Genomic DNA, 20957 nt, shown 5'->3' with positions numbered 1-20957 from the left:
TAGGTGTTATACAAATCATGCCTTGGACCAATTCTTGAAACATCTGCTGGATGTTGGTATCGAAAGGTCCTCAGAATCGGCGGTTCAAGTAAATCATCTCGTCCGTGTAAGCAAAGGTTGCATATTGCTATTTGACTTGTCTCGTCACTGTCACTCAAGCCCTTCGCATCGGACCTACTGGCTCTTCAGTCAGGATCTCGGGTGGTGCCCTAGGGCAACTGTGCGTGAATTTCTTCAAGCTCTGCAGAACCTTCGTTGCTACTTGCAAAACTGGGAATCTTCCAAGACTTGCATTAGAGACAACCTTGTACTTCGCAAAACTCTCGAGAACCTTCCAAAAGTATAGCCATGCTCCCCAGCTGGACCTAAAGATAGCCAACGATGTTGTTGCCGTGGCGAAAGGCTTTTTGACGTGTGCCAAAAAACCGTGCCAGCAGAAATGTCAGAATGCGGAGTTTCTTGGAACAATATGGTTGACTCTCTTTGCAGGCTGCTATGGTCAGCTGTCGCGGCGGAATCGCAACTCACTCAGGACATAGTACGTGATATTCTCTGAGCTCAAATTTCATCTCCCAGTTGTTTTGCGCTGTTTCCCTGCCGTTTCAAACATGCCTTCAAGTGAAAAGACTCTCGAAATATAGATCAACTTTTCCCCTTCGCTTGCTGATCAATTAATACTGACTTCGAGAAGGTTCAATTGTGTTAACGGTCACCCCGTAAGTGAGATCCGATATCAGATGTCCTACCAGCTCTCTGAACAGCAAATAATATGCCATAGTTTGCAATCGGCGAGTGTGGGATGCCAATGGAGCTTGCTCGCGGTCCAGAATGTGGGTGCTGCCGTTGGACGACAGGGACATCGGCCTGTGGATGGTGTAACGAGAGCTAAAAAGATGGAGAATTGAGCGCGTACATTGTACTTGACATAAAAAAGGACTCTCGAATCTGTATTTTCCTTGAGCTTGTGGTCAATTAGGATACAGTGGGTAGGTAAAAGCGAGCCCTTTTCATTCGCTTCGAGTCGTTTCTGCCCTAGCTTCCTTCCAAAAGGGAAGCGAGTTTATCTTATAAGATGCCTCGTGGTGGACAGGAAATGTGCTACTAATTTTCAAGGTCTCAAGTCAACGTTGTACATTTACTTAAACTCGGGAGGGCTAGCAATCGGATATTCAAACAATTCCGAGACAATCGAAGAAGGTGACTTTGAATAAACTAGTACTCAGGGAACATTCGAAGTGCAAGTATCTGAAATGGTCCACCTTAGGGTAGAACATTGGAAATTGAATTCCGCCGTTCTTGTCGTACACCGCGCGGATGCACATCAGGAAACATCACCAAATATCAAGAAGCGCGAGCGAAGAGATTGGCACCAGCATATAAATCCTTCATTCGGCAGGGTATATGACAGATAGCTACATTTGCGCAAACGATCTTCACAACCACCCCTAAATACATTCCACCATTGCCATTCCGGAACAAGCTTCAAATGCAGTTGGAACAATGCAATGAAATGCAACAAACGAAAAATGCAAAAGCCTCGCAATATGCTAATGCAAATGATCCATGCCTGCTGAGAAGAGAAAAAGATCGATGCCAAATATGAAGACTGAGAAAGGTAATTGTACATGAGTTGCGTAGCAATAAACGTTAGGCATTACGGGTTCAGTTCTCGAGAACATCCTTCTCCTCCTCGGTCGCTCCTGCAGGTGTTTCCTTGTAAGGAAACGTCTCATCCTTCTCCCACATTGCGGAGGGTCCTTTGTAACTTGGTTCCTCGATTCTTGTTCGTGGCATAGAATCCAATCCCGTTGCTCCACCCGAAGGGCTTTGAGCAACATAAGTAGGAGAAGCAACACCCTCCGATCCGTAAGGAAGTGGTCTCAGAGGGATTTCCCGCGGATGGACACCATCCTTGCCTAACTTATTTGCTAACACGTCCGACTGGCGCCGCGCGAGCTGCTCCAGTTGGACCGCCGGATCCTGCACAGAGTAAGAAAAAGACCTCACGCATTAAGATTGATAGAAGTACCCAGTCCTCCTGAGAAGGTACTCCTTCCGCAGCTGGTAGCTCGCCATCTTCATCTCGTTCTTCGCCCCAGAAGCTGGGTCTGCGGATGGGAGCCGGGGTAACGGGCAAACTGGGCCGTTCAAGCTCTGATGGAAAGTCCGTGAGCTTCATGCTCTGCCTTCTGGCACCCGGACTGGACACTTCTGCTATACCTGAGCCATACCCCTGCAGTACTTGGATGTTGCCCTTGCGATTCTTTTGCAAGCTTCCGATGTACCGCTCGATCTCAGGGATATCGTCCCAGGCGTTCCCACGGGTATAAGTCTGCCAAGGATCAGCAGGTGTGAGTTGGATGGTTGGAGTGGTGGGTGTGACTGGTGCGCTTTTGTCTTCAGGTTTTTCTTCATCGGTTGGCGCTGGGCCTGGGTCGATAAGGCTTGGGGGTTCTGGCACACCAACATCATTATCTTCGGGAAAAACTCGACTCGCTCTAGGTGCATTTAACTCCCATGGGAAAATTGGTGCTGGCTTTTGGTAAGTCGGGGTCTTGGGTACTTCGTAATACATATCCTTTGGTGGATCAGGATACCGTTCTGGGGCTTTGAATGGCGTAGGATCTGCAGACATGTCATAATGAGTTGCTGGGAAGTTGGAGGCTTCTGGCATGGAGTCTGCTGGTGGTGGGCCTCTGTTTATTGTCAGAATGAGACTTCAACGAATTCTCTGTACAACTAACCTGCTGGCATCCCAAGGAGCATAGGTGATTTCGGGTTCGGGGTGGTATTCAGGTTCTGGCGCCGGTTCTGGTTGACTCTCCGCCTCCAGATTCGTTTGAACTGGAGAAACATAAGCTTCTTCCACTTCTTCCGGGATTTCGATAGTCTCATGTAAAGGTTGTTCAGCGCTTGGGTGGAATATCTCACTGTCGCTCTCTTCGGGCTGATGTGTTGGTGTAATCGTAATCGCTGGGGCAACGGGTTGGAATTCGCCTTTCGTATGATACTGGACAATTGTTGATGCACCTTCCGGGGTGCTCCTCACGGACTGTTCAATGTTAATCAAATGTCTAAGAGAGGACAAACGATCACACTCACGGATTCTCGATAGTGTCGGTCATAAACTGCCCACCATCTGCCAACCATTTCGTCATACGGAGTAGAGCCTCTGTTTGCATCTCTTCCCTGGTTCCAAGGCTTGTTTTGGCCGATGAAGTGGGTCGCACTAATACTCGACTGGAAATGCCGGTACGCTGGGAGGTATTGGTAGTGTGCCGACGGAGTTACATTGTAGGTGAAGCTTAGGCGATTGAAATTGTCTTTGAAGTGCATATTCAATAGACCTTGGTCTGCGCCATCGAAAGAAATTCCCCGTTGTGCCATTGCAAGCAACGCGTAATAATCTCCCATATTGGGTGTCAAAACCAGCAATCCAGTATTGAAAAGATCAGGCCATCCGATATCTGGAGCTGCTGAAAATGGATGTGACAGATCAAACAATTCATCTGGCGCACGAAGAGCAACCATATCGGCATCCATGTACACTATCTTTCGAAATTGCAGCTGCTTCCATAATGCGATCTTTGTAAAGGTTGAATGTAGGTCGAGGCGACCCATGAGAGAGAGGTTTGCTTGGGATTCGTTTACAATTCGCTCGACGGGAATGATGAAGTCGAATAGAGTCTGCAAGAATTAGACAAATCAATGGGCTTGAACTGTTGTGGTTCTTACTTGAAGTTGAGCCATGGCATCTGCTGATACAGTGTCGGTGGTGACGAGCACAGCTATTTTCTTGGTCGTGCCAGCATCTTTCAAGCTGTGTGCCAACACTAACGCACCGGGTCTGACGCTTCAGTAAGTATGTTTTCCCGCGTACTGGAGGCATTGTGGGTTTCTTACAGGTACGAGTCCGAAAGAAGCACCTAGAGCAATTCGTCAGTAACTAGACTAGGTATCATAAGTTGGCAGGAGCAGAGCAGCGCATACCGTCGCGTAAACATCTTCTCCTTCAGAAGCCATTGCTTCTTTCTTGTTGCCAGGTAACGATTCCTAGAAGGAGTTCTTCTCGAATCACTGGCTAGAATACGACCAAAGCAAAGTGGTTGAGGAAGGAGATTGCAGAAGACGGCAGCTTGGGGCGATGGCGGGACCGGTTATTATGGATCGCTTGGCGGGGGAAGCTCGAAATCAGGGAGGGGAGGGTGGTGCGTGGCTGGTGATGGACGGAATGGCAGACGCATAAACTCAAAATGCGTGCATGCTGCAGCTGGAAGAGACCGTCATGGCAGATTTGAAAGGGGGCGACGGGAATAGGAAGAGAATGAACATCTGAAGCTTGAGAAAGTCGATGTTCCAGATAGTCGTGGGACATTTGAAGATTGGAGCTCTCGTGCAAGCCTTAGACGGCACAAAGGTTCCCTATGACGGACGTTGCGCTAGAAGCGGGTTTGAAAGTTCCATCCAACTTGGTTCTCGGTGTCATTGGACATCTCCGCGCAGTGCTTCCATCCATCCTATCATCGCACAGCGGCAAGAGCTACCCCGCGAATCGTTTGCATATCCTTTCCGCATGGTGCGTCTCGAAGCTGCTCGTCCACCGTGTGACTGCTCTGCTCCGACCTCCGGCGCCAGCGTGGGATGATGGGATCCAAGAAGGTATTATAGCTGCTGCATCGCACTTTGTCTGCATTCTCCGCCACATCGGGCCATCGGGGAGTTCGAAGCGAGCGAGGGGCAGTGGCAGATGCAGTGCAGTTTCTCGAGGCTTCAGCCTGGCCAGAAAACCGTTGGTGGTTGGAAGACACTCTGAGACACCAGCCAGCCAACGGTGCGCAGAACGGTCTCTGCTCAGGCACCCACGCGGTATCGCTGCACATCTCTGCTGCACTCATACGAGCTCTGTCTGCACCCGCGACAAAAAGCACATTTATTGCTGCGTGCAACGCTGCAGCTCACCACACCCCCTCTATCGAAGCATGGAGTCCATGCAGAAGCTGCATCAAAGCTCGACACGTGACTCGGAGACGATGGATCTGGGGAGGGAGAGCATGAGCTACGGAGAGGAACACCTGGCGGAAGGTGGATCAGCGAGGACGAACACTATCCAGACGAAGGGTCTCTTCAACTTTATGGACTTGCCTGTAGAAATTCGCGTACACGTATGTCTGACCAAGTACTTGGCAGCGTTCACCCCATTTCTAGCTCTCTAAGATCACTGTGATACGATACTGACAAAGTATAGATCTACGATGTTCTCCTGACATCTCCTGAAGTCATCGACATTGGCTCCCAGAAACCGGATTCATCCACCACAAACAACCCATATCCTCCTATCGCCATCCTTCGAACCTGCAAGAAGGTGAATGAAGAAACAACACCAATTCTATATGGCAAAAACGCCTTCACTATATGTCTTCGTGAGCCCCTTTGCTCGCCCTTACTGCATCATTTATCACTAACGCCCTCTCAGCCAACGACCCAAACCCCACGTTCCTACTCTCCAAGTTCCGCTGGACGACCCTCCGCGCCCTAAACTCTCTCACGTTCACTAGCAGTAATGGGCCGGCTCCCTCTCCCTCTATTGTGGGGATCGAGTCCCCCTTTTCAGAGCCTGGCTTTCATTGCACGGGCGCCGACATTCTCGCACGCTTCACCCTTTCTGATTTCCGTTACTCTCCCGTTGGACCCGACCACTTCATGGCATTGAGCATCTCGAATTGGGTCAGCACGAAGGTTCTGGGGGCGCAGTTGAATGCTATCCAGAGGGAGTTAGAAGTAATGATGGGGCCTTACGATAATGTGCTCGCTGCGCTTGGGGGTCCAATTACCTGAGAGCTTTAACAAATAAGCATAGTGGAATTATGTTTACGACAGAGAGGCAGACTGTGGAAGTCTACAGCACTCAATGTACGAGGTCGGTCTAGTACAATTAGATTAATAAATTGTGTCAAGTTCTTGGTCCCTTTACCTAAGTGGATCCTGGGCCGCGAGGTTCTGTTTCTCATCGCAATTCCCTCGATACATTGAGACCTCCAAACTACAGGAGAGCGATTGGAGACTCGATGAGAGCGTCCAATCACTGTACCAAAGTACTTGGGTACATTGACACGATTTGCAACGAAGAATTCAGATTCACTCACAAATTGAAATGGGATAACGGCCGATTTTGAAAGCATGATTCACTCTAGGAATCTTCAGATCAAATTCAATGTACGAAAGTACGATGGAACATTAAGTCGATGTGTAATTTAAAGGGAGATAATTCACTCTTAGTTTCGAGACGGTGAACACGAGCTCAATGTACCGCAAAGCTCTACATATTGAGTGACATAGCCGAAGCTAAGCACTTAGGTATCCCTTCCTCGCTGGGAACAGAAAGCGCGGCACACATTTCAAAGTACCAGTCAAGTTGGACATTGCAAGTGCTTCCTCCCTAAATGCACACCTGAATTATAGTATGTTTAAACACTACTCCCCTTGAATGTCTCGAAATTTCCAGCATACCAAAGTTCTATCACATATACACGTCCAACTTGAGCTGGGATATTGTAAATCAGTGTTGGATTTCGTCTCTACCGCGAGCCTTCTCGAGATATCCTTCCATCCACAAACCGCAAATCTTAGTTGCAGCCTTCACAAGACTCGGAACAACTTTTCTTGTGCTAACACTGCTCAGCTATTCGTCAAGTCTACGCGCCGAAGAAGGATTCGAAGGAAAACAGGACAGATCAGACCACAGGCCATGCTATTTCCCCTCCATTTTGTGTTAGGGAATTTTCGACCCATCAAAGCAACAAACAAGCAAGCCACTGCGCGACATTTGTGCAAGCCCTCCAAACCCTTATCTTCTCTAAGCCAGATGCTCTCACACGTGGCCAACGACCAACAAGCGGGAAGATAGGGCCGTAGGGCTGATATCCTGGCCGCTTAGGCTTGCCAACCCAATGCCCAACTCCAACCTCCTGCTCGCTATCTTTTAATAGGCACTTGGCGTGGCTTCAAGGCTGCGTTTCAGGATCATCACACGGCGTGAATGTCTCAGAGACTGGCAAACCGATTGACACACATTTCGTGAGGGCATTCAGGATGATGTGCCATCCCCATTTCCTTGGGGCAAAAGTGTGGGGGCTGGTGCATCTGCTTCGTAGTGACACAATCTTGCAAAGATGAGATTGTGAGCGTGATTGGGAAGGGAAGGATGTTGCCGCCTTTCTGACTCCTGCGTCCTGCGAGATGGAAATGATAGCTTGCGCAGGGGAGAAATTTGGAGAAGAGTGTGCCAAGTTCAAAACAGCTGTCTAGTTTGAAGAGGATCTGACACAGCGCTGAAAAAGCCATTTCATTCTTATCCAATTAAAGAATTCGAATGGAATTTCACGCTCGCAGTAAATGTACCACGGGAATTATGCGCCTAGTCAATTTTTTTTATTCAAAAGGAGTATACCGCTTCCAGTCATTTACAGTGAATGACCTGCCGCCTAACGCCACAAATGCATCAATCGTACAATGGATTTACGAGCCTTCTGCCTCGTCAACCGTGTCCTCCACCGTTGCAGCTTTTGCCTTTCCCTTTTCTTTTCTATGTTGTTCTTCCTCGGTCTCAGGTTCAACAAAGGACGACGGCCTTTCGTCGACCGACACCTCCCGTCCCTCCCGAGGCAGTGCAATGCTTGAACTCGCATTATCGCTATTAGCCGCTCTGCTTGGAGCCGAAAATAACTGAGAAGCCCCCCAGTTCGGCAACACAGAAGAATCCTGCTGTGCAGCGAGGGCTTCCAAAGCAGTGCTTGAATCGGTGGTACTTTGGTCTTGTATTGAGGTATGCAAGACCGGTGCATTCAATTGGTCGGCTGCGATCGAGGGCGGAGTATGAATGGCGTTGGTGTCGGACGAATCAACGGATGACGCCTGTGAGTGATTCTCGGGATTAGTCGTGGGTGTGGGTGTCAGTATATTATTAGAAATTCCGGTCATAGGGCTGACTCCCATCAGTGAAGTGGTGGCTGTGGGGGCCGCTGCTGCATTTGCTGCAGGTCTTTGGATAGGTACACTCGCTGCTGGCGGAACACCCGTTAATCCGTCAAATCTTTGCAGCGGTAGCAAAGACCACCCTTCCGGGATTGTGACCCCAGGGGGAAGATCAGCACTACCTGCGGGTATAGCTGCTGCGTTTGATCGCGCCCCGTGTCGTTGCATTTGGGGAACTGGCATCGTAACCACTGGAGCGTGTCTGCCGGCTAATGGCCCTAACTGAGGCATCTGGGGCATTTGGAAATTTGCTGTCAATGAATCCGCTTGCCCACTCTGTATAAGTCGAAGCCTAGCAAGCTCAGCCTGTAATAGCTGTACTAATTGGAGCTCCTGCTGTGTGATTTGCAGACTCCTGATTTCTGCCACGATTTGCTGCTCTACCTGCTGCAGGTGATCCTGCAACGTGCTTGATGTAGAGGAACTTGCTCCTCCTTGAGCTGGTTGTTGCGGTTGAGGTTGGAGTCTGCGGGGGATCCCTAATTCTAATCCGTAGACCCGCGGTCCTCCCCCTGCGGCATTCTCCTGACCCGGTTGAGCACCTCCTAAGCCTTGTGCAAGATCTTGAAGGTTGGCCTGCCCAAAACCAATCCTTACTGGCCCAAGATTGAGCATTCGCATACCTCGACCAGCACCGCGATTGGCGGCTGGAGGTGGTGCTCCAGCTCCGTCCTGTTGACCGGGCAAGGCAGGTTGAGCTGCACCGCCAGCCGGGTTGATGTTTGCTGCGTCTCTCTGTGCCTGTTGTGGGTCGACGACAACGCTCCGTCGGCACGTTGGACACATTTGTTGACGTTCGAGCCAGCTCTTGAGACAGCCGAGATGGAGGATATGTCCACACGGTAGTTTCTTCGGTCTTGACCGTTCGTTGACTGTAGTTGCAGGTCGAGCAGGTGGGATAGCGCCCGGTGCTGCAAGCGGTGGTTGGGGATTTGTGACAGACCAAGGCCTCATTTCTTCTCTGCAGATAATACATGTATCCTCTCTCTGGATGTCTTCAACTGTAGCATCCTCATATAATTTGTTCATATCTCGTGTAGCGCGGCGATACTTCATGAATGCAGTGAGCCGTTTGGTGAACGACCGTGCGGTCAAAAACAGATCACGCATGATATGAATCGGCAAGCCGTAGAACATGAGAAGAATAACGAAGAATGTGACGTAGATGCCGAGTTTGACGAAATCTAGATAGTGAGCAGAAGTGAAGGACGAGGCTAGAAGAGCTGACTTACCTGTGATAAGATCAAGGGTCAACACCCAATGGCCCTTAGTTTCCCATCCTGGAACCTCAATATCCATCTCATCTACATCATCCTCAGAAGGTAGCGGTTCATCCGAGGGAACGGCATCACTTCCTTCACCAGCTGCAGCTACTGCAGCCTCTCGTTGTCTGATCATCTCAGCCCTTTCTTCTCTGACCTCTCTTCGGCGTTCCAGAAGTCTCTCTTGGGTTTGCTTCTTGACGACCTTGGCCTCGATCAAGGATATGCAGTATCGAAAGGATGTTGCAAATGACGAGGTTGTCAAGATGGCGAATTCGAACAGGAACATGACCATCATGTTCGGCCTTGCCTGTTGGATTACGGTGTTGATAGTGTAATTCATCAACCCCAGGTCGTAAAGAACTGACATGCCGAGGGAAATTGTCAAACGGATGTGGAAGAGTCGTGGATTCGCAGGGGGTTGTTGCTCGAGAACTTCCACCCTCCCATCCCCAATCCATCCCCACACCTTGCCCGTCAATAGAGCAACAAACATCACCAAGAACCAAGCCCCGACTTCCTCCCTGAATATCGTCATGGCGAGACATGTTTCCGTAATCGCAAACCAGGCCTTTTCGTAGAGCTGCTCGATTTCAATAGGTCGCAGTGCTCCATAGCAAAGCCTTTGAAGTCCGTACATAAAGCTGCCATACATGAAGAGGATGAGGTTGATAAGTATCTACCAGTCGTCAGTCACTTGCTCTGCGAGGAGTTTCCATTGCTAACCATCAGACACAAATTGCTTTGCGCTAGATACACACATGCCGAATAGAAATTTGCCCTTTGATTGAAGGCAGAAACAATCACTCCTCCTGCCAGGGCTGTGGAAACCTGAGAGCTGTCAGTCACGACGGTTTGTTGAAGCTTTATGGGGGAGGAGCGCTTACCCCAGCATACCACGCGAGTCGCCCCATCGTCCTTGTGCGGTTCGTTCGATTGGATTAAATGCAAGCAGTAAATGTCCTTGCTGCCTCTGGGGACTACGTGCCCATAGCTGTTTGGTGATGGAGGCGTCCGTTCGAAAAAAAAGCTGGCAGAAAGCGCTTGTTCGATGTTGACACGGTGACTTATCGCATTGAAGCTTGGTCAACCTTGCGCCACATCTCCACATCGGCACCGCCGCGCCGAGATGCCGACCTCCTGGGGCTTCTGAATATTCATCTTCCACTTATCTCATGTAATTGTATCAATCCTATAGTTTATCTCGATTTTTCTCTTAATGTACATGGTATTACGGTACTGGGACATTGGAATCCAGAAATACAGTAGGATTCTTTCATTAAGGTGAGATTACCTCGGAAGATTCAGGAATCTCTTCCCGCTTACCAACTACACGTGGCGAATTGTCCCGAGTATGCTTCAGTACAGTATCATCAAACATTGGTCTTTCGGGTCCTTCATCTCTCGTAGAATCACCTTTCAAAGATGCCACCACTCGCTCCTCCTCCTGTCCTCACTCCGGACCTGTTAAAGTCGATACGTGAGCATCCAGACTTGCCCCCGCGAACCTGGTACATCATTGCGGCTACAACACTGACTATTCTCAACCGTCCTGATGAAATTCCGAGAATATATGAGCATGCTGCCACTTTCGGTCCTAGAAGCACAAGCTCGAGGCCCGAGCAGTTGACAATCCTGAGGAGGATGAGAGAAGCCTTAATCAAGACAAGTGCGGTGGGAGGAGTACCAAAGGTATGAGTTGGTGTATTGCTTCACGGCTTTCAATATTCTAAACGAAGCAGATTATAAATTCGTTATTGGCTCTCAAGAAGGTCTCCCCACCTGACTTACAAGATCGCCCCTCGACCCAGTCGCCAACTGAACGCAGGAATGATTTCTCAGATGACCCATCTCGGATAGAACAACGCGGGCGAGACTTCTTTGGAAAGGTGTATGGTAAGGTTGCAGACCGGGTCCTGAGTCAGATGGACAATTCCGGCACTGAAGACTTGGGATTGGTGGCAAGACTAATGTATAGTCATATCTTGAGCAACACATTAGTGTTAAGTGCAGCAGACACCAGCTTTGTCATGATAGCCGCTCTTATACCTCAAGACGTATGTCCCATGTACTTACGGAAGCGACTCAATTAACTTTAACAGGTGAACCCGCAATTAAAGGGACATCTCAAGGGCGCGATAAATGGAGGGGCAACTCTAGAGCAGGTCCGCGCTGTGAGGAAGGTAGCCATACAGATCTGTCAAGGTGCGGGCATGACGCGACTAGAAGACTCGGGGGTTGCTGGTTGGGGTTGGAGAGAAGACGTTGCGAGCATTTGATAGTCTGAAGGTCAGTATGTTAAAAACCTCGAAGCGTTTTACACATGCTGAAGAAATTTTATTGTGAAAACAATTATGCCGAAAATTCAAAATACCCATCACATGATCCGTGGCGTTCGCTGAACCTATTCAGACTCACCGAGGCGGGTTATTTGAAGTCAACCAACTTTGGTGTAGTGTGATGACCTGTGCAGCATACGAACCAACTGCCATATCTGCTTCGCGCGTCCGTAATTATTCAATTCGCAATCGCCTAGATTTTTCGTTGCGAACCTATCAATCCTCATTGGAGAGTTGTTGGACGTTGAGGTCGTCAGCAAAGGTATGGTCACATGACGGAAGACCGCTTGTTCAATTTTGCGAGGATTCCTGAGCTTTGTGGCTTCGTTGCTCTTTGTCTTTCCCCTTCATTCTCAGATCTCCTCGCAGCCAAGCTCAAAGCCATCCAGTGTCGTCTGGCATGCCCCAAATGCCCCTTGACCCTAGTTCCAGGGAGAAGCCGCTGCAAAATCTATTTCTGGTCATTTGATCGATCGCATTCAATATTCAGTTCCATCCCTGTCGTGGATCGCCTGCTGGCCACAATATGAGCCTCATATATTGCCTTTTCTGAGCGCCGATGAGCGGTTTGATTTAGCCAGAACCTCCGCTTCTTCATCCATCCACAGACCCTCGCCGCGAATCGCTGCACATGAGGTTGCACAAGGACGCCACGATATGCCACACGGCAAACTCCATTCTAGAAGTTCTCGAACTTGGGGGCCAGCAGACGTGCAAGCGCCGGAGCTCTGATCCAGACTTCAACATCGCACACAGAGCGTGCTCGGTCATACGATTCTGAGACATGGACTATTCCCACATGCGAGAACTGCGGGAGGCTGGGAGCGTTTCGAGAGCACACATGCTGTTGCACGACAGGTTCTGGAGGTTCTGGAGCTTCTGGAGGTCCAGGGAACGAGATCCATGATTCCATGGAGGCGGTTGTGGGATACGTGGCGGGCCCTTTACCCCGCGCGCCAACACCAAATCGGGACGGATTCGCTTGAAAGTGCTTATTTGGCTGGAGAGTGGAGACTGACTGGCCTTTGGTGGCCGCACTGACCAGGGGTCGTGTTGCGAATCTGGACTCTCTGCGGGCGGGTCTGCGCTTCTGGCCGTGCCTGGCTCGCTGCCACTCGCGAACCGAGATCCACGGCGCAGAGATAACTATTAGTAGTACAGTATCAACAACCTTTGGCGGGCGGGCTCGGAATACACGTATCCGTCGAGATCGAGATTATGGAGACGAGGAAGGCTCGCCTTTGTCACGGGAAGGGTTGCGCCGGCTCTCGCTCTCGCACTCGCACTCCCACTCCCATGTTGGCTTCGGCCAGGTCGCCGACCTGCCCTGTTGAGGCACCGACAGATGGCAGCACAGCATAGCACAGCACCGTGCAGCGCAGCATGGCAGTCTGGCAGACCATCGCTGGCTCTCACGTGGCTAGCCCCAGAGTCGAAGCGATTAAATTGATGTTTCGCGGAATCTGGGTGCAGGCACTGCAGGGTGCTCGTACCAGCCCCCTGCGGTTGATTTTACACTTCAGTCCGGTGGAAAACAAGCCTAACAGGCCCACCCAGCGTTCGGTCTCCAACCACTCACTTCCAAGCAAGGCCCAGGGGCATGTAAATAGAGGGTATGTTCACTTCAGACAGCGCTGCTGCTCGGGGTATCCGCGAAATGAGCTTCACAAAATTAAGCATCAAGCATCTGTGCATCCTGGTATGTTTGGGGCCGCCCAAAGTACGGGTGCGCGAAGATCAGGGACTCGCGTAGCTCGTGGCCGCGTCTGTGCTTGCCAGGCGGGAGCTTCGGTCTCGGACGAACCCCCCCCAGGTTACACTCGAGGGCGACCTTCTGAGTGGTGTTTCCGCACATAGCGACTCTTGAGTGGCTCGCAAGGTCACCCTTTGCAAGCAGACCCAAGCCAAGACCCTCAGTCAAGTGTGGACGCCCAAGCCCCTGATTGTGGCCCTGGTGACTGATTGAGCAGGAGCCAATTCGCCAAGGGACGACGAAGGGGGAGACCAGACGAGACTCGAGAGTAGCGAATCCGTGATACGACTTACGAGCCTATTTTCAACGCGGAGCAGCTTTCCTCCAGAGGACCGTTGTTGTCTGTCTGCCACCATGCGCCAAACGAGGTGGATGCTCGTGCTTGACTTCGCCCCTTGCGTGTCGACGTCGCAATCTTGGAACCATCGTGGAATCTATTTTTGGCCTCAAATCTTTTGAGGCTCTTTGATGGCAGTGCATTCTCTCGTACGAGTAGCCAACCGCACAAGAGTTCTTCCCATCACCCCTTTTACGTGACTGCCCAATGGCCCTGGTCTTCCCCCATCTCCCCAAACGATCTCCCAAATGACCCCCCACTTTGGCTGGGGACATGGGGCGCATCGTGGTGCGAGATCTCCAAACGTTATTTTGTTAAGCTTTTCGACAATTTAAATCTGCATGTTCGGAGCTATCGAAGTTATTTTTGAACTTCTGAAGCGACGGAGTTGACTACTTTGAGATTCGTCCCCATAGCAGCTTCACCTGCCCCACAGACGAACGATCTCCTGGTTGCAACCTCCCCAACGTATGGTGGCCTGGCTTAATGTTCGCAGCTGTCTGAAGCTTACCACGAATGTGAGGAGATGATCGCTAGTCCCATGTGGACATCTGGGAACGAAACGACCAATAGCAGGCGATGTAGACTGTGGAAGTCCTTGGCTCCGAAGCAATCAAGAAAGAGGTTCAGTTCTGCAGGAGACACTGCCGAAACGGACGCCCAAGATTCACATGGAAGCTGAGGAAGCTTTGGGGAAGTCGAAACGTTGCCCTTCGCTGGCAAATCTCACCGCATTCCTGGGTACGACCGTTGGTAGTAAGTTGGTACGATATGGTCGCCATCATTTGTCGGCGCAACCCACCGGCGGAATTATCTGCATGCAGTCATCCATCGTCTTCCAAATTCCAAAGTTCCAAAGGAGTTCAAACCTCTGCCCTACGACTTCATCGCGTCCTGTCATTGGCTGCGGGGCAGGAATGAGCGGTGACCGATTCTCCACATTGGCGCAGGCGGGCTCCCCGAGTCTAATCAACTCCGGGCCATTGGACGAATCTACTCGGCAACGCGATCTACCCTAAGCCTTACCATCGCCGAAGTCACGAGCAGGGATCGAAGCGCACGGGCCACAAAACCACGAGGGGCCGCCAAGGGGGCACTCAAGATGGGGCAGGCTGTGCCAGCCAAGTAGCACTCCCCAAACAACCTCCTCGCAGGGCAATAGTTACTTTTAGAAAGCCTGCAAGGTCGGGTGGGTGTGCTCATCGGCCGTCATGAGACGCACGAGTTCGAGTTCTGAGGGTCATCGTAAGTGCGTCCATCCAGCAGGATGATGGCAGCCCGAGTTCGTTCCTCTGAAAGTATCGAAAGCGGGCAGGTGCATTCGCGACCTTACTGTACTTGCAACCACACGAACTGTACGCGCTTGAGGATCGGACGGCGGGACAAACCTCAAAGAGCTTTTTGAAAGGGCAGTGCGAAACGACTTCTCAAGCTCCTGTACAAGCTACAGGACCAAGTTCCCTTTTCGCGCTGGTGAGCCCCTGGATTATGACATGGCAGGACGTTGATCGTTCCACTGTTACACTTTAACGTTCCTCTGTTTGAGAACTTAAACGAGGAACCAGTCAGTCTTCGAGAGGGCGGGCTTTGGTTTTAGCTTCTGACGCCAAGTCGACCAGCAAATCATCCGTCGCCAGGCACAGCAACCAATGAGGGGGTCTCCTGATCATAAGGCTGAAGGATCATTTACTCATATCCGATGTGGTGCATGCGAAGACCAGGGTCTCGACGGCCACAAGTGCAAAAAGGGATTGGCAAGAGACAATCAGTGTGTGCTCGGTGACCAGCACCGGACAGCCGTTCAAACTCTCCCCAACCTCTGGGGGGCAGCGAGTGTGGGGACTGCTGCAGGCCCCAAGGCAGCAAAATAAGGGGCAGCCTTGAACGGTAGGCGGACGTTTTGTTGCGGTGTACGAGCAGGAGAGACATCTTAAATCTGCCTCGCCAGATGGCGTCTGCCGCTCCCGTCGTCAAATGGGAACCAGAGAGAACCGTCTCCCGGACTCTCCACCTCGAGAGGAGCCCCAGGGGTAAGCTCTAGAATGACCTGGCAAGCGAACTGACCTTGCCACGACCAAACAACACGAGGCCCGATATAACGCAGGTATTTGCATAATCCCGATGACTGCGACCAGGACTTGTGGAGGTGAGTTTTATGCTACTTTGAGAAGTAACCTGTGCATCTAGGTAGGCTTGTGAACAATGATGTGTAATTTCTTAGAGCACAGCCTCGTTTCGCGGCTGTGCCGCATTTTGATGCTATTTTCGCTCTTCGCCTATGTGCGTATGTTAACCAATCAAGCACGCTGAGCCACAGATCCCGCCCCTCGAACCCGGTTCACCCGTCATCGCGGTTGTTGCACCCCCAGCGCAGTCGGGGTGGGGATGCGCCGGTGTTGGAGGTGGTGGTGTTGGTGAGCGTCTGTCAGTTCCGAGACTTGGTGTTGCCACGGCCAGCAAGCCTTCTGGAGCCTCGGCGGCTTGCCCTGCTGCTCGGGGTCTTGCTTTTTCGATTTCAGATTCTGGAAGGCTGTCTGGTACCTGTCCATCAGCGCCCAAATGCGCTCGAACAGAAAGGCCTCACTTCAGGCAACAAGCAGAGGCCAATGCCTCGGGAAATCAGGGCTTTTGGGGTCCCTGTCGAGACTCGGTCTAGAGCGCCGATAACCCAGGAATTCGGAAGGACAACCGACTCCCCAGGCACTGCAGAAAGCGATGATGTAGGACGATTGGGAAGCACGGAATCGTCCACGAATAACCTCACATCTTCGCGTGAAGGTTCTAGCCACCACCATGTTGTCTGAGAAAGGAACAGAGAAGCGAATGGTGACGTGCGCCAGGCTAGCGACTCGCAAGTCTCCCCAGACGCGCTAGCCAACTTCGACGTTGCTGGATTCAGACGAGTGGATCTGCGCCAACTTCCCAGATAGGGCTCTGCACTGCGCGATCCCAGAGTGATCAGAGTGATTCGAGTGATCCCAGAGTGATCCCAGAGTGATCCCAGAGTTCTGGCGCGAGAGGCACATGCTCCGGTAAGCCGCTGAACCCTCCCATGATCTGCGAGCACGGCGCCACGCAGTCCATTTCCGAGTCCGCTGTTTCTCGGCTGTCGTCTCTGTGCGAGTGTGCGTGTGAGTGTGCGGGTGCGATGGCTGCGGGGGAGGGTGCTGGTTGGCCGGCACAGCGAGCTCGTTGTTTGGGGGCTTTGGGGGCTTTGGGGCTTGCTCTCCTGGACTCCTGGGCCACACCTCTGCTTCACCGGACAGTCCGCTGGGCAAGGGCCCCAATGATGCGCAATTCCCCTGTCGGATCCCTGGACTTCTGCACCCAAAGAACCCTCCAGCCAAACAGGATCGAGAGGGGTTCCCAAAGCGGGTAAGGCTATACTTGTCGGCGACGGTGAGCTTGGGAGACTGGGACGGCGGAAAGCGAAAGCCACTCCAGCAGACCCGAGCTGTGAGCAAGCTGTGAGGCCGCTTTCGTTCGCGTGCTGGCTGTGGAGCAGCAGCATCGAAGCATCGACACCGCATCGCACCGCAATCTAGCCGGATCAGCCACTGGCGCATCGCGCTGCTGCACCCACCAAGGCCATCGAGGGGGGCATCCAGGAGTCTCCATCCCTTGGGGGTACAACAGACGAGGCAGGGATGCAGAGGGTGGGTTTGCGCAGTCGGGAGCAGGGGCCAGGGCCTCCCGTTCTTCGTGCACCAGGTGCACCACTGGACCTTAGGACTACTGATGTAGAGGGGAGCAATATTATAATCCATGAGAAGCCCCCAAATCCAGAGTCCTCTCCTCCACCGACATCCAAACACACCGCGGCCACTTTGGAGCAAGGCGGCGATCAGCGTTGACCTACCTCGTCTTACCGCATTGTACTTAATCTTACCCCTTCTCTCCAACCCATACTTTTTCCGGCTCTCCACATCAGACCCTCCATATATATTCTCCGCGCCTCGCCCTCTGGAATCGTTTTCCATTCTTGTCTCAGATCATATCAGATCAACACTCAATCCTCCCGGAAAGGAATCTCGCTACCTCCCGTGCGGGCTTCCTCCAGCCAAGCTTCGTCACCTTCTACAAGTACCAGAGAATCCGCGAGTAAACTGGTGAAGGCCGTCCTTGACAACAGCTCCCAAATATCGTGGAGTTTTTCGACACTCGGAGGTACGCACCCCAGCGTTTACAATTGGTTTTGTCAAAGCAACATTTGCTGATAGGTGCCACAGCCGGTGAAGTGGTGTCGGCCTAAGACACATTTCAGCCATCACCGTCTTCAAACTCCTGCAGAATGGCTTCTTCGATTGCCGATCATACATACCATATGTTATCGCGTCATATGGGCAACGATAACGAAGAGATCGACTTCCCATTGTATCCAGACCCGTCAAACATGTTCGCCCAGCCTTTCCAGTTTAACGGGCCGCAGAGCTACAACATGGATGCCTCCTACTCGTATCCAAGAACACAAGAAGGGTATCCTGCCAGCACTGGATTGAGCTCCTCTACCATGTATGCCGAAGCTCCTCAGTACGAGTCGCCCGATCTCCGAACCGCCCCCTCGAACCACTCGACAGCTTCTGGACCATCGGCCAGCTCCTCAACAATGGGCTCACCACATTCAATCCACGGGCACATTGTCCCAGGGCCCGAGTATGGCCTCGGCCTGACTCCTAGCATCGTCAGTTATAACGACTATGGCCACAACGATTACACTTTCCAAGTATCAGGTATGGACGACCAATTTGCACTAGAATTCAATCCTACCAAAACGAACACAAATAGCTTTGTCGGTGAGTGTAAAAACATCTCTACATCTACACCGCGCCAGCATGGTTCAATATCGTCCAATCCCGAGTCGTTGTCTTCTTTGTCTACTTTTGTCTCGTCTCCTGTAACGATCGACACACCGACCCCGATGCGGAGTGATTCAAGGCCAATGGCTTCGCCAATTACGCCAGCGAGTGCCACGAGATCTCCGGATGAATGTTTCAAATCCCCTTCTGTTTCTGCTTTTTCTCCTTCATCTTCGCGTCGACCTTCGCAGGCCTTCACCGCGCCTTTTTACGCCCCATCGAGCACCGCTGGTCGGCCTCGTGACACCCGACTATCTCCTATTTCTTCAAGCTCGCAACCTTTCACTTCCGAACAGTCTCCGTCCTACACAACATATCATCAGTCTCCTTTCTTTTCTCAATCTAGTGGCAATTTTGTACCGCCTCTCGAATCATCCTGTCGGTTTCCTCTGTCAATCCAGCCTCGTGCTTTTGCGCTTCAATCTGTTCAGAACAACCTACTGACCGAGATTTCTTCAGACCCATTGATTCTCCACCCACCGTATACCGGCCGGCCTTCCTCCGCCGCGCAATCCATTGAGGCATCTGCGTACCCACTACCACCTCAATATCCCGCCTCGCCTTCCTTCTCGCAAATGTCGAGAAGCCCACAACCTATCAAGCAAGGTAGTCAATCACCTTACCCCAGCCCATATGGCTCATATCCATACCCACCACCCCGCCGACCCTCTCTTGCTTCCCATCAATCTTTCAGCAGCGAAAACGGCAACCTCAGCGGCGAGGAGTCGAAAGAAAAGGGACGATGCACTTACCCAGAGTGCGGGAAGTTATTCAAGGACTTGAAAGCCCATTTGCTCACCCACCAGAATGAGAGGCCCGAGAAATGCCCCATCCAAACATGCGATTATCACATCAAAGGCTTTAGTCGGAAGTACGACAAGAACAGGCACACTCTCACACACTACAAAGGCACCATGGTATGTGGTTTCTGCCCGGGTTCCGGATCTGCGGCAGAAAAGTCCTTCAACCGCGCAGATGTCTTCAAGAGACATTTGACTTCCGTCCATGCTGTTGAGCAAACACCGCCAAACAGCCGAAAGAAGACGTCCGGCAACATTAATAACACCAAGAAGCTCTCAGGATATGCGCCAGATGCCACTGGCAAGTGTTCCACCTGCTCGGGCACCTTCTCGAATGCACAAGACTTCTACGAGCATCTGGATGACTGCGTTCTTCGAATCGTGCAACAAGAGGAGCCTTCAGAGGCAATCAATGCTGCGCGCCTTGCAGAGGTTGAACAAGATCAGGCGGTCCATGAGACCCTCCGCAACAACGCCCTGCTAACCGCAACCACCAACATGTACTCGGCAGAGGAGGATGAAGATGGAGAGGACCTCGAAGACGTGAACGACGACGATTTCAATCTCCGCCCCAAGTCCTCGCGAAAGGGTCGGGGCCACCGCAACCCTGCAAATGGGGTACAAAAATCTCGAGGACTCACACACTCGAAAGGCGGTGTGACACTGAACACAAAGGGTCGCAAGAAGCGCAAGGACTACCCATCTTCCTGGGGGTGCCCAGCTTCACAAATGAAAATGAAGAAGCGCGTTCTCTGCGTGTTCGACGGGCAACGTCGTCTCTGGAAAGATGACATGATGTTGGACACGGACTATGAAGTTCGCATGAAGCTCAGTGACGGGAAAGCATACGTCACTGACCTCGATGTCCAATCTATGCGACGAGCAGACGCCTTCCACAACTCCACTGAGGAGGAGAAAGGCCCATGGATCGCTGATGACTTGACGGGAATGGATTTGGAGAAGCTAATGGAAGTTCCAAGCAAGCGCGAATAGAGTCGCCGCCTTCTCTCATGAGATATGGAATATGTGTTATGAAGATACCTTTCTTCGTTTATACCAAATTTTTTTTTTGACGACATACTTTTTTCTTTTAATTGGCGTACGGGTTCTGGGACGGACGATACCATTGCAGAAGACAAAAGCTCTATTCCAATTTATCATCATCAGCATGCATGCATGAGAGAGTCTGCTTCGTGGAGCGTTTTTCAGCGCTATGGGTCTCTACCTCTCTCTGCCCTTCTCATCTTCAAGACAGTGTTCGGCCGCCGGCCGGTCCGTATCATGTATGTTCGCAAATAGCTAGCTGTTGGCTGGGAGGAGAAACATGTTACTATTAAAGTAATTATAAATGAGAGTCAAATCTTCACTACCACCATCGTTTCAAGTCTTGTTTGTCGTGAAGCCTGACCGTCTGTAGTGGAGAGCTTGAATGGATTGAAAGGACAGACAGAAGACACAGACACAGCAGCGAAAGGCAAAAACAATGGCATGACGCCATGGCTGCTTCTCTTTCTCGTGCAAGCCGCTAACGCTTTTCGGCATGATGAGGGGTCCCCCGGGCGGTCAGGGCCGGCATAAA

General features: G+C 51.5%; 7 protein-coding genes across 7 annotated transcripts; 3 read left to right on the top strand and 4 right to left on the bottom strand.

Moving 5' to 3' along the window:
* Positions 1-1365: 1365 nt before the first annotated feature.
* On the bottom strand, positions 1366-4128 carry K444DRAFT_658767 (glycosyltransferase family 8 protein). The gene is made up of 7 exons (XM_024886303.1): positions 3991-4128; positions 3904-3926; positions 3736-3847; positions 3103-3687; positions 2745-3052; positions 2030-2696; positions 1366-1980 (listed from the first exon to the last, which is right to left on the bottom strand). The coding sequence occupies exons 1-7, from the start codon at positions 4021-4023 to the stop codon at positions 1663-1665; spliced, it is 2046 nt and encodes a 681-aa protein (XP_024743348.1). The 5' UTR covers positions 4024-4128; the 3' UTR covers positions 1366-1662.
* Positions 4129-4424: 296 nt separating this feature from the next.
* Positions 4425-6283, top strand: K444DRAFT_658766 (uncharacterized protein; the record flags this gene model as incomplete). Its single annotated transcript, XM_024886302.1, has 3 exons — positions 4425-5162; positions 5246-5420; positions 5474-6283. The coding sequence occupies 3 exons, from the start codon at positions 4425-4427 to the stop codon at positions 5833-5835; spliced, it is 1275 nt and encodes a 424-aa protein (XP_024743347.1). The 3' UTR covers positions 5836-6283.
* Positions 6284-7515: 1232 nt separating this feature from the next.
* On the bottom strand, positions 7516-10207 carry K444DRAFT_516687 (uncharacterized protein; the record flags this gene model as incomplete). The annotated part of the gene is made up of 4 exons (XM_024873700.1): positions 7516-9215; positions 9264-9972; positions 10020-10124; positions 10181-10207. 4 exons carry the CDS (start codon positions 10205-10207, stop codon positions 7516-7518), a joined length of 2541 nt encoding a protein of 846 aa, XP_024743346.1.
* A 336-nt stretch (positions 10208-10543) lies between these two features.
* Positions 10544-11712, top strand: K444DRAFT_606730 (uncharacterized protein). The gene is made up of 3 exons (XM_024879044.1): positions 10544-10985; positions 11036-11350; positions 11396-11712. Exons 1-3 carry the CDS (start codon positions 10719-10721, stop codon positions 11570-11572), a joined length of 759 nt encoding a protein of 252 aa, XP_024743345.1. The 5' UTR covers positions 10544-10718; the 3' UTR covers positions 11573-11712.
* A 599-nt stretch (positions 11713-12311) lies between these two features.
* Positions 12312-13035, bottom strand: K444DRAFT_623945 (uncharacterized protein; the record flags this gene model as incomplete). Its single annotated transcript, XM_024882336.1, has 3 exons — positions 12312-12613; positions 12652-12778; positions 12913-13035. 3 exons carry the CDS (start codon positions 13033-13035, stop codon positions 12312-12314), a joined length of 552 nt encoding a protein of 183 aa, XP_024743344.1.
* A 2759-nt stretch (positions 13036-15794) lies between these two features.
* K444DRAFT_658763 (uncharacterized protein) lies at positions 15795-17233 on the bottom strand (the record flags this gene model as incomplete). The annotated part of the gene is made up of 2 exons (XM_024886301.1): positions 15795-16263; positions 16307-17233. The coding sequence occupies 2 exons, from the start codon at positions 17231-17233 to the stop codon at positions 16012-16014; spliced, it is 1179 nt and encodes a 392-aa protein (XP_024743343.1). The 3' UTR covers positions 15795-16011.
* Positions 17234-19036: 1803 nt separating this feature from the next.
* K444DRAFT_606728 (putative metallothionein expression activator) lies at positions 19037-20757 on the top strand. Its single transcript, XM_024879043.1, has one exon. The coding sequence runs from the start codon at positions 19154-19156 to the stop codon at positions 20369-20371; it is 1218 nt and encodes a 405-aa protein (XP_024743342.1). The 5' UTR covers positions 19037-19153; the 3' UTR covers positions 20372-20757.
* The last annotated feature ends 200 nt before the right edge of the window (positions 20758-20957 follow it).

This window comes from Hyaloscypha bicolor (assembly GCF_002865645.1).
Source record: "Hyaloscypha bicolor E unplaced genomic scaffold K444scaffold_13, whole genome shotgun sequence".
Lineage (NCBI taxonomy): Eukaryota > Fungi > Ascomycota > Leotiomycetes > Helotiales > Hyaloscyphaceae > Hyaloscypha > Hyaloscypha bicolor.
This window is presented reverse-complemented; position numbering and strand designations above follow the sequence as displayed.

Excerpts from the sequence above, each read along its gene's own strand:
- K444DRAFT_658767 (XM_024886303.1), bottom strand. The coding sequence starts at position 4,023 with ATGGCTTCTGAAGGAGAAGATGTTTACGCGACG. Across the intron at positions 2,697-2,744 it reads GCTCCTTGGGATGCCAGCAG|AGGCCCACCACCAGCAGACT; the intron begins GTTAGTTGTACA and ends GACAATAAACAG. Across the intron at positions 1,981-2,029 it reads TACCTTCTCAGGAGGACTGG|GATCCGGCGGTCCAACTGGA; the intron begins GTACTTCTATCA and ends TACTCTGTGCAG.
- K444DRAFT_606730 (XM_024879044.1), top strand. The coding sequence starts at position 10,719 with ATGCCACCACTCGCTCCTCCTCCTGTCCTCACTCCGGACCTGTTAAAG. Across the intron at positions 10,986-11,035 it reads CGGTGGGAGGAGTACCAAAG|ATTATAAATTCGTTATTGGC; the intron begins GTATGAGTTGGT and ends TAAACGAAGCAG. Across the intron at positions 11,351-11,395 it reads CCGCTCTTATACCTCAAGAC|GTGAACCCGCAATTAAAGGG; the intron begins GTATGTCCCATG and ends TAACTTTAACAG.
- K444DRAFT_606728 (XM_024879043.1), top strand. The coding sequence starts at position 19,154 with ATGTCGAGAAGCCCACAACCTATCAAGCAAGGTAGTCAATCACCTTAC.